Source organism: Varanus komodoensis, unplaced genomic scaffold (genome assembly GCF_004798865.1).
Source record: "Varanus komodoensis strain SLA01 unplaced genomic scaffold, ASM479886v1 scaffold17, whole genome shotgun sequence".
Taxonomy (NCBI): domain Eukaryota; kingdom Metazoa; phylum Chordata; class Lepidosauria; order Squamata; family Varanidae; genus Varanus; species Varanus komodoensis.
Window position 1 is genome coordinate 17,302,070 of NW_025335505.1, and position 19,455 is coordinate 17,321,524.

At 39.9% G+C, this 19,455-nt stretch overlaps 1 protein-coding gene across 1 annotated transcript in view; it reads right to left on the reverse strand.

Moving 5' to 3' along the window:
- Positions 1 to 5,409: 5,409 nt before the first annotated feature.
- FBXO15 (F-box protein 15) overlaps positions 5,410 to 19,455 on the reverse strand; it is a 32,019-nt gene continuing 17,973 nt past the window's right edge. Inside the window, exon 10 of the mRNA XM_044426280.1 lies at positions 5,410 to 5,463. Coding sequence (XP_044282215.1) covers positions 5,410 to 5,463 — 54 coding nt within the window. The remainder of the gene's footprint in view (positions 5,464 to 19,455) is intronic.

The following is a 19,455-nucleotide window of genomic DNA, read 5'->3' on the forward strand; positions in this document are numbered from 1 at the left end:
TTTTTTAGGGACAGTTGGTGTAACTTCCTAGAGAGAATGTCCTTTCCAGACATTCGTATTTGTGTTTTATTTGTACAGCACTATTCCATTCCCAACAGAATATAAAGAAAGGAAGATAAAATAATAAAAACTTTATAAAATGAAAAAAAAGAATATAAAGAAAGGTATAGGGTTCAGATGCTGAAGAACTGGAATCTCTTCGAAATGTCCTATCAATCCTTACATGCTAGTTTCTCTTGTATGTACTACCGTGTTTCCCCAAAAATAAGACACTGTCTTATATTTTTTTTGTCTCACAAAAACACACTAGGTCTTATTTTTAGGATAGGTCTTATTTTCAGGGAAACACGGTAATCTGCTCGCCATTTTCGGACCAACCGGAGATCCAACTTCTTCTCTTTGCAGTAAACTGTAAGATTCTTGCCACACGATTCTTTTCTTGTACTCGACGGAATAGCTCTTTCTTTTTGCACTCATCTTGTCTGGGGGGGTCAAAGTAATATTCTGTTTAAATCTATCATTAAATACGGTGCCATACCATAATACCATAACACTGTACAGGTAGAAGACTTACAAGACAAGAGTGAATGGTGAAGTTAAGAACAGGATGATCAGGGCAATCAGGGGTGCCATACCTTCCCAAGAGCAATTTGGTAACCGATTGCTGGCCAGAATGAAAGAAGCGCGCTTTCACTATCGACTCCTCACAGGCGGAGAGCATTTGGTATCACTCTGCCTGTGACAGGAGCCGGTGCTATAGAGGAAACGTTGGCTTATGTGGCAGGGAGCGGAGGGAGCAGAGCCGCATAAGCATGTTTCCTCCACACACAGTGCATTAAGTTAAAGTTAAGTTAAAAAATAACTGGGGGTCAGACTAGATGCTCCAAGAGACCCTTTCTGACTTGCTAAATTTCTATGTTTACAAATGGAAGATGACAACAACAAAGTCCTGCATAAACTTCTATGCTTTGAAGCAGGAAGGTTGCAGGATAAAAGTTTCTTCATCTGTCAAATCAAAGGACTTCAGAGCCTGTCAACTATCATACTTACTGAAAGAACTCATATCCCTAACGTTGGACAGTAACTGATTGTGTGACACCGAGTGCCCACACCTAGGAATTGCTTTGTGGCCACTGCAGCTTTTGACCTACTGTGGGCTTCCTGCATCAGGCTACTCACAGTTGTTTACGGGTTCTTTTTAAAATGCCATCACCCTCCAATTTTTCTTCTGTATTTAAGAAGCACATTCAGCACATGTTGGCTGTGTTTTGACAACTGACAAGGGGGACATTTAATTGTTAGAGAAAAAAAGCATGATTTCTTCTTGCGTATTTGTGTTATTCCACAATACCACAGTGCCACCTAGAGGTTGCATAGCAGAAAATCAAGAAAGGAACTGCTCTCCATATAGCGATTAGATCACAATTCTGTGTACAGCCTCATACAGAAAAGTCCTGTATGGACAAACAGGTTTCCAATGTGGCTGGGATCCATCCCTCAAGAGTTAAGCAGATGTGTAACAAGTGAAAACCGACACGATCTGTGTAAACATGGCATCAGATATAGGAAAAAGTAGCAAGTGGATCAAAGAAGACTCCTTATTCAGGTTAAAGATGGATCCCAAATTTGCTAACATTTTATGTCCTGCTCTTGACTTGTGGATTTCTTCTTGTAAAGTTATTCCATACAAGAATCTGTAGCTTGCCTAGAGAATTAACAAAGGGACCACTGACTACTATCAAATGCTTGGCCATTTTTAGCATCTTTCCTTCCTTTCTGGTAGGTTTGTGTCCCCATGTATGGGACAGCAATGAATAAAAATAAGCAAACAACAATGACTCCATCAAATAGTAACATTTACTCTATTGCAATTGAAATACTGAAGCAATTGCCGTTTCTCACTTCCTAAACATCACACCATGTGGGTGTAGAACAAACACTGCATGAAGACAACCATATAAAACTGTAAAAACTCTGAGTTTATCTTTAGAGAGTCTTCACTGAGTGCCAGCACCAAATAAAATCTGCCAGGTTGCCATGACTGTCCTGCGCAGGTCTCTCCCCCTTTCTCTTTTCAGTGGATCTAGGTGAAAGGCTTCTAAATACAGTCCTTTATTAAGTTAGGCTGGCCAGTTGGAGTTGGCTTGGCAATTAAGGAATGAGTAATATAAAAATCGTTGACAAGTATCAAGGTAATGATCCTACTAATCTGTGGAGTTAGCTTTTGCCCATGTCGGGAATTGATTCCAAATGGTATCTGTCTCCAAAAGGGCTGGTTCCACCCTCAGGGAAGTTGGTGCTACTTGTGCGCAAGACAGAATGAATACCAGATATTACTGAAGTTGTCCTCTTATTTGACTTGATGGCAAACTGCTAGGCTGATAAACTCACCCCCCGCCCCCTGACCCTTCTTGTTCTGGTGTCTGCTGATGAACCAGAGGTGGTCTGATTCTCACCAACTGCTTGGTTATCTTGCAGCTTTTTAACCTTTATATTTGAATAACATTCCAACCACTCCTCTTTTTACTCATGTTCAGAGTTCTCTAGCTTGGAGTGCTGTATTTGAAGAGAAGTGGGTCCTTACAATATGAGAAGAGAGAGAGAGAGAGAGAGAGGGAGGGAGAGAGAGAGAGAGAGAGAGAGAGAGAGAGAGAGAGAGAGAGAGAGAATGAGAGAAGGGGGACTTTTTCAATGGCACCACTGGTGTCCTCTTTGTATTCTTTTTGATACCACGTGCATACCCTTTGTATTTTCATCTTCTTTCTGTAAAAGTTTTATATGTATATATAAAGTTTCTCACTTGCTGCTTGTTAATTTCAGTCAATTAATTTCTTGTCTTCAATTGCTTAATGTTATGGTGTATTTATGTTATGTTCTGGCTGTACTTTAACATTTTTATTGTAGGCCATCTAGAGAACTCTGATTATGGAGTAGCATAAATGTGTCATAAACAGGAAAAGGAGCCTGTGTGGCACAGTAGATTGTATGTTGGACCTCAATTTTGGCAGGACTGACAGCTCAGACTCTGAGAATGAGCTGTATGAAGGGGAGTTGGCTGACTCTAGAGGGCTGACAGCTTGGACTCATAATGTTGAAACAGATGCCGCTCCAGCTGCAGTCCAAGGTTCTCTGTACCTGTCTGTGCCTGCTCAGAATGAGATTAGTTCAAAGGCCGCCAAGGGGCCCAGTTAACCCGCCCATGGGAACAAAGAACAACAACATCCTGAAGAGGAGAATTTAGAGATGGGGAGTTTCTCGAATGGAGAACTCCAGCCTCCTGAGGAGGTGGACCCAAAAGTATGTCATCACAGCTGCAGGGTGGCCCAACTGGGATCTCAGAGTGAAGTACGCAGACGAGCCTGGTTCCACAGTGCCCCTCCTTCCTGAGACCAGCACAGAAGGGTTCAATAAGCAAAGCTTTGGGTGAAAAGGAACAGAGCGGGTTCAACATTTTGCTTTGTATATGCTCAGAGACTTCTATGTAGAATATAGACATGCTGGGGAGTTTGTTGCTGCTGTGAAGGAACACTCACCTCACAATACATGCTTAGCTGATAAAACCCTCCGTATTAGGTTGATGGAACGTTTTCCTCATCCACATACACTAACTAGTTAGCTAGAGTATGACCATGAAACAAAAGAAATTGATAGATGGGTGACCAACATTCAAATCTAGTTGAAGAAAAGCACTGAAAGCATCAAATCAGCATCTTTCCTGAAAGAAAGGAGAGACATGAAGAATTCATTGGTGGTACCAGGTGAGTGAAGGTTTTCTGAGTAAAATAGTGTGAAGGACCATCCCCACTGCTGTGTGATAATGACCATACTATTGTATGCTGGACAAGTTTCCTTGGAAAAGTTATTTCATACATGTTGTCCCTACCCACATTCATCAGTAAGTCCAACCTGCTGGCACACCTTGCATGGGAGGTTTTGTCTGAAAGGGCCATGGACTATAAATAAGAAGATGTCCAAATGTTTGGGGCTTCAGCTCCCATCATTCACCACCATTGTCCCATGCACATAGGGGCCTCTGGGAGCTGAACATCTGGAAAACGTCCTTTTTCCCACATCTTTTCTATATATAGCACACCAAAAAAAACAAAACAAAAACAATAAACTCCCTTTCTGCAAGCCTGTTTCAAGTAACACAACAGGATTTTTAAATACATTTTGGCACCATAAAACAACTGTGAAGCAAGAATAGGTTTTTACACATAGCTTAAATTCCACTTGACTAACATATTGAACTGTTTGCCCTAGTGAAGTTCTTCACTGCCTTATTATGAGAATCAGAATGCATAGAGCCAGTTGGATAGAATTATGCTGATCACTATAAAATTTAAAACAGTCTTTTTATGGAAATAAGATACAAAACCCTTTCCACAATGTACTTTATCAGGCTGTTTATTGCACACCTGGGGATATGTTTTCATTATCTATCTACCCTGCTTAGAAATTTACTAAACTGGCCATAAATCACTGCCCACTGTTTATGAGAACTACTCATCTAATTCATATCTCAGCTGGCGGGATCTAAGAATTTTTTTTAACCTAAAGACACCACATAGAATTAGCTCAATCCAAGGTCCATAAACCATGCCAGTGGAAGAAAAATTCATTTTTAAATCAGGGGTATCCAACAGAGAAGCATGAATGAGAAATGTGCTTGCCTAACAGGCCTTCTGTTTTACTCAGAAATTGGTATGTCAGTGAAGAACAAGGCACATCAGAGAAGAAACATATGTGCAACTTTTAAAACTTAGAAAACTGTGGCATAACACAACTGTGGCATAACACACAACCCTTAGTTACTGGTTCAGTCAGAATAGATATATAATTAGCTTGGACCCTCTGAATATGGAAACTTCCTTCCCATGAACCATCACTCAGGGTTAGTTTATTGTAGCACCTGATCACTGGTTATTTGATAGCCAAAGAATGGCATTCACTAATGCCTGCCCACTCCTGCATCTACCCACCCACCTAAAATAATTTCTGTCTCAGTACTCTGAGCAGCACCAGGCAGCTGGCTCTAGCTGCTCCTTATTTGACACAATGTCCTGACCTAGCATCACTCTGAGTCATTGCGCAAAAATCAGACAGGTGAAGCTCGGAATGCCTTCGCTGGCATCACAACCTGATCAGCCTGCCTGGATCCACTGAGGAAGAGTAGCTATAACCCCCTCTATTATAATTATAAGCACTTTCTCAGCATGTATTCAATTTCTGCTGGGATACCAATGTCTTTATTAAGGCAGTGGTTCAGTCTATTGCATTTATCAGATGTATATTCCATCCTTTCCCCAAGGCATTCCAAGCACTAGAAATGTTTGGCATTCTTCATAAAAATAAAAAGAGGAGAAGGCATGCCCCTAGTGCTGGTAAAACATTTCTTTTAGCTATAAATCAGAGCTTAATATGTTTCAGAGAATTGATATCTCCTTTCTCAGGTACAAGATCCTAAATTTAAGATAAAACAAGTTAGCACAAATATTCAAAATTTGTGCATCTAAAGCTTTGTATAAAAACAACAAAGAGCAGTCAGTTTGCAACAGACCACCACCACCACCAATACCTACAGATAAATGTTTAAACTTTCTTCAAGGACTCATACATTTTAACATTGACCAGGTAGATTTGGATAATGCAGCATTTGTGCTTGGAATGCAACAGCTTAAATTGTTAATATTCAGTATTGCATGTTGTCTCCTGTTATGCTTTATCTATTGCCCCTGAGAAAGGAGAGAATAATTATCTGAAATATACTGAGCTGTGATTTATGATTTTAAATCATAATTTAAATCATGATTTTACCAGGGACATGCCTTCTCTTGTTTCTTCAGTTATTGGGTGCTGCCTGCTTCCTCACATCCTTGACACATTTACCCCCTTTTATTGTCAACATGCAAATGTAGACTCAGCTGAGTTATTTGCTGCTGGCTAGCCAATAACCACTGGAGCTTGTAATGTAAAGGCAGAGCTGCCTTGGCCAGATCCTGCATTCAAGCCATGACTGCCTGATTTGCAGCAATAGTACATTTTCCTGGTCTTGACCTGCAGCATCATATCACATCCTCTAGCTAGATAAGAACGTTCTTTGATTTCCTGTGCCATGTCGGACATCAATAGTTATCACAGGACTGTACCTCAGACACTGTTGGTAGTGAATAACCATATTATACTAATAATGAAAAACCGTTCCTAGAATTACAGAGCAACATGGCAGTCAGGATGTCCCCTGTTGCCATAATTTCAAAGAGTTCACCCAGTGCGTAGCAGCAACACTAAGTTGATTTAAAAAGCTTTGATCAACTAAGTATTCCTAATAAGTCCATTTTAAAAAGTTATTGCACTTAATACAAGTACTTACAACAATTATAAGCAACAAGCACCATTGTCAAAGAGACATGTCAATCAAGCTCAGCACAGGCAAACAGCCCATATGCAGGACGGCACAGTCAGAAAGAAAAAGCTGTTGCATGCAACATACCCTTTACAATCAGTATGGTGCAGCCTTCCACCCAGAAAACTCTACCATGGGCCATTCTACACATCTTGAAGTGACTTCAAATGCTGGTGACAGTGATAATATCTCCTTTCTGCAGATATTTTTCCCTCCCAACCTCCAACTCCTGCCCTTAAGTTAAAGCACAAAAGTAGCCCAAGAGCATTGAATACAGGGAAATCTTGATAAAAAGTTATGAATCCTACTGTTGAATCCTTCTCACTGGCTGCTTTCCAAAAGCAGTATGTCAGGTCAATGCTGTATAAGCACGGAAAGGAATACGAATGATGACGAATGAATGGGAGTCTGCAATGAGATAGGCAAATTCATTTATAGACTCATAAGAGAGAATGATTTGATTTTTTTCTCCCTGGAAAATTAGTATGTAGGAAATTGAATTTCTCCTTCTCTGCTGTATGGCCACAACTCAGAACCACAAGCATTTTGGGTAAATTATTATATAATTCACTGAAGTATCCATTTGCTCTACTGTTCAGAGCAGGCATTTAATTTCATCTTAGATATGAAACTTTGATGGTGGGAAATTATTTGCTCTAGTTAAAGATGCCATTACATGCACTGTAAAGTGAGAGCAAAAGTCCATTCATTCCACCAGATTTACTAACCTTGAAAAAATCCTAAGTAGGAATCAGTGTGCTAACTTGATACCATTGCCTATACTAAACTTTTACTTTTTTTAATTGTTGTGTTTTTACTTGGCATCAAATCTACCTTGGGTGGTTCAGTATTGAACCAGACAAGTAGAACATAATACTCTGCACATGTATAGACAGGATAAATCTTACAGATCCTAGCATGCCCTAGTCAGTTAATGGTGGTTAGGGGATGCTGGGAGTTGTAGGACTTTTTCTGCCTAAACATGCATAGGATTGTGCCTTTAGGGATAATACTCAGGAAACCCAATGGGACATACTTCTGAGTACACATGTAAAAATTACACTGTTGATAACTAATATCTGGATTGGATTTGGATCATAATGTCTTCCTCCCCTGTCAGAATGTCACAAGGCACATTAAGAGGTCTATCTGGAAACAACCCATGAATGGAAAACCACCATGTCAATGAAGGCCATGGGTGGGCTTTGCACTGGTGCACATTTAGTCAAAATCCACCATCGTAATATACCTTTAATCAGTGCGCAGTTAGGATTAGAAGTTGGAGCCAAATTCTAGGATCCTGTAGCCCAAAGTCCATTCCCCATTATCATCCAAAATGGTAAGTGATGGGCCAATGAAATGGGGTCATCTTGGCATCCATTCTTTCAATTAAATATACACACATCTGTTAGCAACCAGCAGGGCATGTATATAGTTATAGATGCACATTTTATGATCTCTGCTGTAATCGTTGTTATGCACCATCAAGACATCTCCAACTAATGATAATCCTTTGAATGAACGGCCTCTAACATATCCTGTCTTTCACAGCCCTGCAAGGTTGTGGCTTAAATCCATCTCATATTTGGTCTTCCTTTTTTTCTGCCTTCAACTTTCCTAGCATAATTGTCTACTCCAGAGTCTTGCCTTCTCATGTTGTGTCCGAAATATGTCAGTGTCAGTTTTGTCATGATTTCCTCTAGAGAAAGCTCCAGATTGCTTTGACCTAGGATCCACTTGTTTGTCTTTCTTTCATTTCTGGGTATTCGCAAAGCTCTCCTCCCACACCATGTTCTGAATGCGTACATTTTCTTCCTATCAGCTTTCGTCACTGTCCAGTTTTCACAGATACAGAGTGATGAGGAATACACTAGTGTGGATGATCTTGGCCTTTTTACTGTAATAGAGTATCCTTTTCTACAGTGAAATGGTGCTCATTCTCCAGTAAATATGTGTAGCAACAGAAGCACACTTCCGCTTTGCTCTTGCTGTGGTCATGATGCTACGGTTTAAGGAAGTTTAAAATGCAAAACTACACCTGTTAATTTTTTTTTTTCATCAGGATTGGCAAATTGCTTGCTTTTCTCTACTGTATTACAAATGTAGATGCAGTGTAACGGATATACCCACAGTGAGAAACGGGAGGGGAGGGGAGGGGAGAGATTAGTTAGTTGTGTCCTTCACAACTGAAGTAACACACATGGGTGTCTTAAAGCCCACAGTTCTGTAAGACCATTAAAGTCAGGGTCTAAAATGACCTATCTGCACTACTGAATCCCCTTCTCTATCCTAGTCTCAAACCAAATACCAAGTCGCATAACATACAGATGTAAGCAAAATTCAAAGTAAATGTAACTGTAAGCAAAATGAGGGTGCGTAGAGCAGATTTTTCTGATTAGAGTTGAGGAAAGTTGTAGACACAGAAAGCTCTGTGTGTGATACATACATATATAAATTTTAAATTACTGATGCTATTCCTAAACCATAAGATGTTCCAGGAACCATAATGAAATTGCTTATTTGCTTATGCATGCATTTGCTTGATCAGTATATTAGTCATAGCTGCTTTAGGGTGCATGCTCACAAGAGGAAGCCAGAAAATCAATGTATCCTATTAAAATAAGCTAAAGGTACTTTTCCACACAGAGCCATCACGTCACTCAATTAACGTTCCTTAAAACTGAATTTAACAAATTGCCAACCCCCCATGGTTAACTACCTCTCTAATGAAAGTCTCCATGGAAAAATGGCTTAAGTGCTCAAAAGTAATGAGAAAAAAAGAATGACCAACGAACAGGATGTGCAATATTTCCTTTCCTGGAAAATCTCTGTTGAATAATTCAGCATCAGATTCATGCCCCTCTACCGCCCGCTCTCTCATAATTTACCGAATATGACCTGCTTATATTTCACCTTCGCAATACTAACTTATACATATGCATACATTTAAAAGCTGCATCAGGAATGAGATTAGCATGACCAAGTAAAAGTACTTTATCACACCTGCCCAATTATTCACTGCCATATAGTTAATTGACTGGTAAGCATGTCTTACAAGCTTCCCTCCCCTGTTATCACATTGGTGACTAGAAATGACATGTCTTCCAGTGATGAAAGACCTCATTGCATGGACTCTTTCTTGTCCACAACCCCCACAAACCCTTGCTAGTACTTTCCCCATCTCCTAAGGTTCCACAGTAGTAGAACAAGAGGACAGGTGAGAGGGAGGATATGCCATTCTAGATCTTTAAGCAGATCTCTCACTTGCTGTTTAATTCCACAAGTTCAATTTTACATTCTGATTCTCAGTCACTCAATACAAAGCGTACACATTTGCTGAAATTTTAAGTATCTGTATCTGCCAAAGCATAAAAGAACTCATGAAAACAATCATAAAAAGCAATCATCCTTCTAAAATATGTACTTCAGAGTCTAGAGATAAATGTTACTCAAAAGAAAATAAATTGTATATCCCCCACATGGGCTTTCAATGGGCTCTGCTTTAAACAAACAGTATCACTGAATTATTTCAGTAGGACATTATAATAATGTTCTGTCCTACTGAACTCTCACCTCCCTACAAGCTAGATAGCCCTAGGCAATCTCCCATTTTCTCAGCTACATTTGCATCACAGGAATAATTTCACTGACAGAGCAGTTATAGGCTCCTGTATGAAAAGAGCTTTGAAGGCTCTTGGAAGGAAGCTATTTGGATGGTTCCTATTTGAAATAACCTCATATAGAAAAATTAAGTATTACAAGCCATCCTGTTTACCCTCTGGTAACCATTGGAAGCAAGGGGCCAGAGTAACTGTGCCAACCAACTAATACAGGTCAGGTTCATTCTGATATTCTAAAGTGTGATTCTAAAATCATAAAGCTGCTTGAGGGAAAAAATCTGACAGGTAAAATATTCACATAAAACAAAATAAAGATCCTCTTGCTGGTACTGTACCGTGGGCCTGTCATCTGTAAAATTAGGAGCAAGTCTCAAAAAATAAATCCTGGGCCACAGGCTTTCTGTTTGTGGAATCCTCCTGCTACTGACTCGGCTTGAGTATTTTGCCTCTCACTAGGGTGCTACCGCCCCAAAATTCTTGGACAGTCTACCATAGATGTCTTCTCTGTATGCGGCCAATTTCCTTCCACCCCATCCCACTGCTACCACCACCCAAGGATCCTATCATGAGAAGGTGGCTGGGTCTAAAGACTGACCATTTCAATGAATCATACACCAGAATAATGGGGATCAGAGAGATGAGTGCATTGGGGGAAGATTAAATGTGGCTCCCAATCACCCAGCATTATCAAACTACTGTTGCCAACACCTGTGGGAGGTACCAGTTAAGCCCACCAGAACTGACCTACATGGGAGGGGTCCCATGAGAAAGGATTTTGAAAAGATTTTGAAACTCTCAAACCTGGTGGTTCTTGTGTGTGTAAGTGGAGGAGGAGCGTAGTCCATTTACACAATACCAAGTGTACCATGTGTACAGTACATCTGCTCAGTGGTCAATACAATACAATCTAATTACAAATAAGGCTATAATTACGTATAATGCATTCAGTATCCTACAGATATTGAATATTAGTTCTTCTGACCAAACCTAGCTCTTTAGGCCTACAGCTACTTATACCAACCTCAATGAATTATTAAAGTAGGCTAATGTCATAACTTTTATGTACATGAAGATACTCAGACTGCTTAAAGCATGTCTAGCCATTCCCCAGAACAACAAGCATCACCCATGACAGCATTCTCTGTGGATTTGGGTGCCTTCATGTTTTAATCACTGTGTATTATTGGAAAGGTTCAGAAGTATAGTCTGAGCAGTACAGGTTAGCTATATTATGTTGCACTGATATCCCATCTTTTTCCCTCTTATGAGAAACCCAAGCTGACTTACACAATCCTCCTCAGCTCTATCTTATTCACATCAATAACCCTCTAAGGTGGGTTGGGCTGAGAGTGATTTGCCCAAAGTCATCTGGTGAATTCCATGGCCAATTGGAGACTAGAACCCAGATCTCCCAGGCACCCAAGCCAATTGGACAAGTGACTCCCTTCCTATTACAAACTGAAGAATCACCACGGTCATGATGACTCTTTCAAATGCACTTCAAGTTGCATGACATCATTAAAACAGTATGCTATTAGCAGCAGGAAGAGTGAAGTGTTCAATAACCAGCATGGGACATTCTTCACAGGGCCCTACCGGGAAGATCACTGAGGGCCTGCTGAGAATCTGAAAAGGAGGTCAAGACTGATGATCTTTCTTCCTCTTGTTTCCCTTTTGAATCTTTCCTGCCAGCAAAAGCCTCACAGTTTGCTGTTCATCAGCCTTATCTGAGAAGTCCTAGAGGAGAAATTGTGAACTTATAACATCCTGACTGTGACTGGACAGCCGCTGCTTGCAGAATTTAATTCTCTGGACAAGCTGTGACTTTGCCATGACACTAAAGTTACTCAGCCTCAGTACAGCCTGCTAAAACCCTGCACAAGTATTAGGGTTTTATGAGATATTGTACATGTTTTGGAGGAAGCTGCAGATACATCCCACTCACTAGATAAGCTGAAAGATACTTGGAAGATGAAAAACAGAGGGCAGTTACTGGGTCCAGGCAACAAATTACATCTTAAAAACAACCTTATGATACTAAGATTCTAAAGGACACCTGGCATGTTCCCATGAAATCACAGCAGAGGAAACATGGACCCAGGCTGCATGAGAGCAAGGTCAGTTATATTCCAGCATTGACATTTAAATGGAATCTGTGTTCCTGTGTGTTGAAAAGCAGCAGCATAAGGATGACAGCCTAGAGGCAAACTTCACACAGGTTCGCTTAAGAAAGCTGGAGGTATTGTGGGTGAAGAGGTTAGCTGAACTGGATGGATGTTTATAATGAGTTATGTAGGAGATTACAAGCCTTCTGAAAGATCAGCTTTGTGTTGCTTCTGGACAAGAAGTTATTTGAAGAAGCACAAGTGGATGGAAATACATTTTAGTTGCCCAGGCTTATGCACAAAATGTCACCCTATCTAGAAAAAGCAGACCTTGCCCAAGTTGCATATGATCTGGTTATATCCTAAGCAAATTGTTGGACTGCTTTCTGTGTGGGGATGCTAGCTTAGATTCTTCACAACTCTGCTGTAAGCACACTGTTACAATTCAGATCAGGACCACCAGACAACAGGAAGGAAGGATTAAAACTTTCTCCAACCATTCTTCCATGAAGTGCCACACTCAGAACAGTTTTTAACAGAAAGACGTTTCTGCTGGCATCATTAAAACCTTCCCGTTTTTTTAAGCCCCAACTACTGGTGATGGATTTCAGAGCAGCAGGTTCAGTCTTCCCCGTCTTGTACTTGCCGATCCTGATCCAAATGTGTGGCAGGTAAATGAAAAGCCATGCCTCAGGTACACCTATGAATTAGTATGACATTTTGCTCTCAGACTTTCAACACGAAGCTATTAATCTACTCGTCACAAAACTGAGACCAAGCAAAACAAGAACATTTCCTTTCTTAACTTTCACTACCCAGCCTCTAGGTGGCACTATAATGGCACAAGTAGAAACATTTGGCAATAATACTGCTATTCTTAAAGAATATTATTTATATAACAATATTTAAGAATAGGAAAAGGAGAAGGTCGCAACTTTGCCTAAAGAACTTGTAAACATCAATGAGTAGGGAATGACAAGTGCATAATGAATGCCTTATATATAAAAGCTCTCAGCTAGTAGTGAATGACCCAAATCATTGTGGCAACCAAGTGTTCAGATCATCTTCCACCTATATTGTACTGGCTGGCAATTTAAAAATGTTGGTATTGACCTTTAAAGCCCCCAAAAGCTTGAGATCAGATTATCTGCATAATCCTCCATATCTGTATGAACTGAACTGAACTGTGCTTTAAAATTGGCTCCAACATCCAGTCCACAGGTTCACCTTCAAGCTGAAGTTGAATGGCAGACAAGAGACAGGTTCTTTTTTGATGGCTCTGTCCCAAAAGATGTACAGCTAACACCTTCTTCCCCTTTTTTCCATACAGACCAAGAAGCTTTCTGCTTCTAGTTAAAGGAATTGGACGGGATCCTTAAATTGTTTGTACAACTGCTGCCTCTTCTAAATTTCTTGAATTATATTATATTGCATTTCTATCACACCTCCCTGCCCCCTTGTGAGGACCCCAAGGCAGTTTACACTGTTCCATTTCTTCTTCACAACAATCCTGTGAGACAAGTAAGGCTATGAGTGATTGACTCGCCCAAAGTCACCCAGGAAGCTTCAGGGCCAAGTGGGGACAAGAACCCAGATCTCCTGGGTCCCCAGTCCAGTACTCTAACCACGCACACCACACTGGCACTTGATTTACTACTGGATTTGCTATACTAGATTGGAAAGTGTTTTAAATTGCTATTTCAGTTTTGTAATTATGCATACGTTGTAACCGCATTTTATGTTTTTATGTGTGTGCCAGAACTATGGGACTTTTTTAGTTCTAAAAGTAGAGTAGAAATACTGTTAATAAATGAATAATTGTGGTAGATATTTCTGCTAAGGAAGAAGCATCTGAAAGAGAAGGTCAGAAAGTTCATTCTGTCACTGACCTCCAAGATAGAAATATAACATGGATAGCTTTAAGCAAAAATTGAAGCCACACACAAATATAATGAGGCATTCTGCAAAGTCAGAGCCTAACCTCTGAACTGCAGGGAATCATAATCTATCAATCCAGCTTCCAAAAGATGGATCATTGTTTGTTTGGCAAACATTCAGGCGTCAGTTACACAAACCTCCAGGGAATCATAGTTCAAATAACCTTTTGAGTTAGTCATAATGATACCTCAAAGTGACTTTCCCACTTCCAAATGAACTGCACTTTTCCCTGAACACTACCAATACATGGCTTCTATTAAGGCCAGCTAGGCAGGGAACATACAAAGCATTGAGTGATTTAGCTACAAATCTCCTTTTATGTTTCACTTACACAAAAAACAGAAATCAAGGCACATCCGGATAACTGCAAATATTGAATTTGACTATCAATAGTTTTAGCCTAACTACTAAGCAAACAGTAACAGTACAGTAGATGCTGTGGTGAATACTGAAAATTGTAGCTGAGCAGAGAGCACAAGAGTGAGTATGTATAACATGTAGCTTAGATGACAAGACTACAATGAATTGCAAGAGGGGATAATATGGAACTGCTTCCATCCTACATACCATAAAACCACGATACCAGGAGTGATACTAGGGCAACCCCTGCCACACACAGAGATTGGCACATCATAATTGATCCATGTTCTAAAGTGTCTTTAAAAGTCATTGCCTCCTAAGGATAATCTATTAGTAAAAAGAGGTATATAGGCAAAGGAGAGGGTGACATTTTCTTTCTGGAGTGGGGGAAGGAACCTTAGGCAGAAAGATTGATGGAGAGGGCAATGGGAGATGAAACACATGCAGACAAAAGACAGTTATTTCTGGTGGAACAGGTACAACAGAGATCCTCAGGACCCTACCTTTATTTCAGTAAATGCCCATGAGCAGCAGGGTGGTGGGGTGGATGGCTTCCCAGAGAAAGATTTGGCACCCCAGCATTATGGGCCCACCCTGTAACCCCATTTGTGCATCATACTGAGAAGCATGGGTTAGATTAGTAGATTTCTGCTCACCAACTTGTGCACAGGCAAGTGCTATACTGCCATGGTTCGAGCACGGCCTAGAGGCTAGGCAGGCAGAAGCTGATTATCAGCCCCACATTTGAGCAGTAGAATATAAGGACCAAGTGGATACTAAAACTTGCCCTGGAAGCAACACCAATGCTTCATGAGCCCATTATGAAAAAGCAAGACTTCACTGGAGAAGACAACAATTCTATAATTGTGTTATATTGCTGCTGATGATGATGCTATGAAAATTGATAGCAGAAGAGGAAGACCAACAATGAGACAGATCCATAAAGCCAGCCTTGAGTTTACAAGAACAGAGCAGGGCTGTCGAGAAGACATTTTAGTGAGTAGTCACTAGAAGCCAGAGATGACGTGACAGCACATAACAAGTGTTAAGGACATATTTAGTTTTACATCCTGTTTCCTCTCTACGGAACACAGCATTTGAAGGTTTTTCCTTTAGTCAAGGGTTGCATATCTCATGCTACTCATCTCCCAACTACTATATTTCTCTCTCTCTCTCTCTCTCTCTCTCTCTCTCTCCATCCCCTTCCCCACACAAGCACTAATACCACTTTATTAAAGTGCATTATTTCTCTATAATTCCTGCAGTATTTTTACAGCATTCTAAAGATTGTTGTTTTGAAATCAATGCAAAACACATATGATGTGCGGCAATTATGAACTATGCCTGTGAAACCAAAATTTTATTTAATTCAACATCCTTATTGGATTCAGACTAGAAGGAAACCCACACTCAAGGGTTGAGTGAAGACTGTAGTTGAACATAGCCAAAGTAACAAGCCATGGTGAACAAATCACAGTTCAGTTCAGATTTCTCTTCATGGGTTGTTCATGGTTAACATGCCATGATTGGTTGGCACAGTTGGGTTCAAACATCATGACAAACTGTATTTAAACACCTCATGGATCAATGACAACCTACACTCAACCCCTAAAGAGTTCTGTGCCCTAAAGTAAAAAGGTCAAAAGACCAAATCAGAAAGCTCACACCATGAACTCCTGAAGATCCCACAAAGAGCATGAAGTATCTGTCATCTCTTTAGTATTTAAAATTGCTCACCATCCTAAACATATTTATGTACCTAATTACTGAATGTGTTTGAGAGCCAATCATTATCATCACACTCTTCTTCACAAAGAAACTAGTATTAAATGCAAACCATAGTATTTGCCATTTTGTTGTTCTTGTAGAGGAAATGGCTACCTGTATCAGACAATTGACAAAATATAAAGCTGATTCATGCAGCAAGTGTCAAGCCTACAAGCTATTTTTGGGTCATTTTGGACCTGGCACATCTAGATTTGTGACAGATAACAAGTTCTCAAGTACAAAAGGTACAGCACATGCCAGAACTGAATGGACCATTATCACTTTTCCTGGCAACACACAGAGAAATACACACTACTAAATATTTTGTTAACGCACAGGAGTAGTTACAGCTGCTCAGAAATGGGGAAAGGGTAACACAGAATCTAGAACTAGTTGCATTCAATTTAAGGTCAAGATATGCTACATCTGTTTTGCTATTCTGCAAAATTACAGATGGAACAATTTCTCCTATTGGGCTATGAATGTTTGCAAAGGATATGTCCACTATTGTTCAAACTTCCTGGTTCTCTTACGAAATATTCATTTCCAGGCTTGATAAAAAGATAAAAGAAGATCAGAAGCATTCTGTGGGGTCTGTCCATTTCCCTCCTGCTGACAGAATGAAGGAAAAAAATGCACCAAGGCAGAGGGGGAGATTCTGTCTATCAAGTATTCTGCAGATGAAAATGATAATACTTAGTTCCAATGCCTTCTTGAATTCAAATATCATTATCCCCTACTGAAACTAAGCATAAATAACATATAACTGCATATATTTCCATTTGCTCTATTGCCTATCCATCAGTGTTTTGTTGCTTCCTCTATCAAAATGTATATTGCAAAGGCTTGTCTTTTGTTTGTCCTGCTCCGTAAAGCACCATACTCAGTGATGGAACCCTGTCATCATGGCCGTACTGAATCAGCAGGCCAGCCTTGCTCTAAAACTCCATTTGAAACTAGCTAAAACAGAGAACATAGCATTTGAAGTAGCATTTCATCTTATGTATCTGAGCACTGAAGCAAGAATCACATACTCCAGGGACAAAGAGTGTATTTTCACTACACAGAAAAAACAGAGCCTGTATTAAACCTGTGTACCACCCATTGCTATTCTTATTTCTATCCAAATATGCCTTGCTTTTTATGGTTTTAAAACCCAAGTTTTCCAGTACTCATTTTTTGTTCGTTATTCCCATCAGCATCTACATATATGCCTGCATACATGTACACACACATACCCGTTCCATATAACTCATTTAGAATAGCCTCATGTTCTAACAAAAGATGGTTAACACTAACCAGTTAGGATCCCAAATCATAGCATGAGCTTCCAATGCTTTGATGGTCTAGGCAGCTTGTGGCTCCTGTCCTCTAAATGCTGTTGGACTACAACTCCCATCAGGCCTTGCCAAAACAGCCAATAGTGACAGAAACTCCAATCCAGCCAAATTAGAATAACCACATGTTGCCTAATCCTGGAAAACATGTTTTAGGGTATTGTATTTGTTCATCACTTCCTTCACAAAGGTGCAGAGGCCTCTGGGCATGTTTTGTCTACTTAGATGGTACATGCTTTAAAAACCAACTTCCATTTTGGCTTGCCAGTTGATCACAATCCATAGTGTGATAGTTCAGACATCACACCTGTCTGTAGTTAAGTTTCCTTAAGCAGGTTCTGGGATGATGACTAAATTGAGCCATTTACTCAGGTGGGCAGAAAGCATAATCTCCTCATTACATATTAGAATGCACAGGGAAATCCCAGAGGGGCTCAATGAAGGATAAATGCTAATACATTTCCCATCACAATATAGCTAATAAAAATAACCTCTTCACACGATTAGGTGAGTTTTAATAAATTAGAAGTACCAATGTGTTGCCTTTTACAGCACAAATTTATAATGCTGACAAAATTATTCTACCTGTTCAACTTTACAGCCATTTTATCAAGATTAATATGCTTGGCATTTAAAATAATGTTGTTTTATATTGCTTTCCCCTACATCATTTTATTGAAGCATCACTTAAAGATATGCAAAGTTTTAAATATAGTGCGGTGCACATTAGAAACGCATTTAATGATCTGAATATAGACTGATGCACAATGGCCTGATTTAAACCAAGACTTAAAAGGGGAAAAGGCCAACTCGAATAATTGATTTAAAACATTTTTCATTAACACTTCATATATTTCTTATGCAATGACACAAATCTTACCTCTAAATGATGTTAATTACTGCTATAGTTATTAATATTTCATTCTTACAATGGTGCTTTGTATTTGTCTCACTATGCATGATATGCCTGCTTTCCTTTTACATCTCTATTGAGAATGTCTCCAAAATACATCATTTCAGAAGAACACCTATGTCCATTTATGAATTTAGTTATGGGAGTTTAAGAACCTTCACAATCAGCCATTTTTCTCCGCACCATTGCTACTGCTTCTTCACTCTACTTTAGCTCAGTCCATCTCCACAAAATACAGAAAACACACAAAACTGCAATCCAGTGCAGCATGGTGATTAGAGTATCAGACTTGGCCTTGGGAAATCCAAATTCTAGTTCTCTCTGTCATGGAATTGTCTTGGGGTGGGTTCCCACATAACTACAAGCCATGATGGAAACTGTACAGGCATGGCTTGTTATTACCTCTGTACCCAGCATCATGATGAAGTATGGTATGCTTGGTTTCTTTGAAAACACATAAAAAGGAACAATGGCTCTTTGTAATGTTATCACACTTCACCATGGCTTGTTTTGAAGTCTGAACCCAAATTTGGAGCCAAAAACTCCTGCAGTATATCACAGAAATGATCTCCAAGTCCAATGAGTCTGATAAAGCCTTATCTTCTGAATCAGAAGATCTCAGAGGAGCAGATAACATGAAGGTGGAAACTCCTCATCTCCAAGCACTCCACTGAGGTAGGGAAAAGGAAATCCAAGGCTGGGAAATATGACAAAGTCAGGCAGTAGGAGAGCTTGTGCCCAGCCCTAGTATGTCTGAACGCAGGGATTATCAGATTACTGGGTTTTTTTTAAGTCACTCTGGGAATCTTGACTGAAGAGTGTGTTATAAATGACTTAAATACATCATGAATACATAATTTCCTTCAAAGCCCTCTCTGGCTTCTTTCTTCAGCAGAAGATGGTCCTTTTTCTTCCCCAACCACTGGTTCCACCTTTCTTCTCCTGCTTCATAGGGAGGAACAGGGCAGTGAGCATTGGCACCAATCACTGGACAGCCCCAACGCCCAGT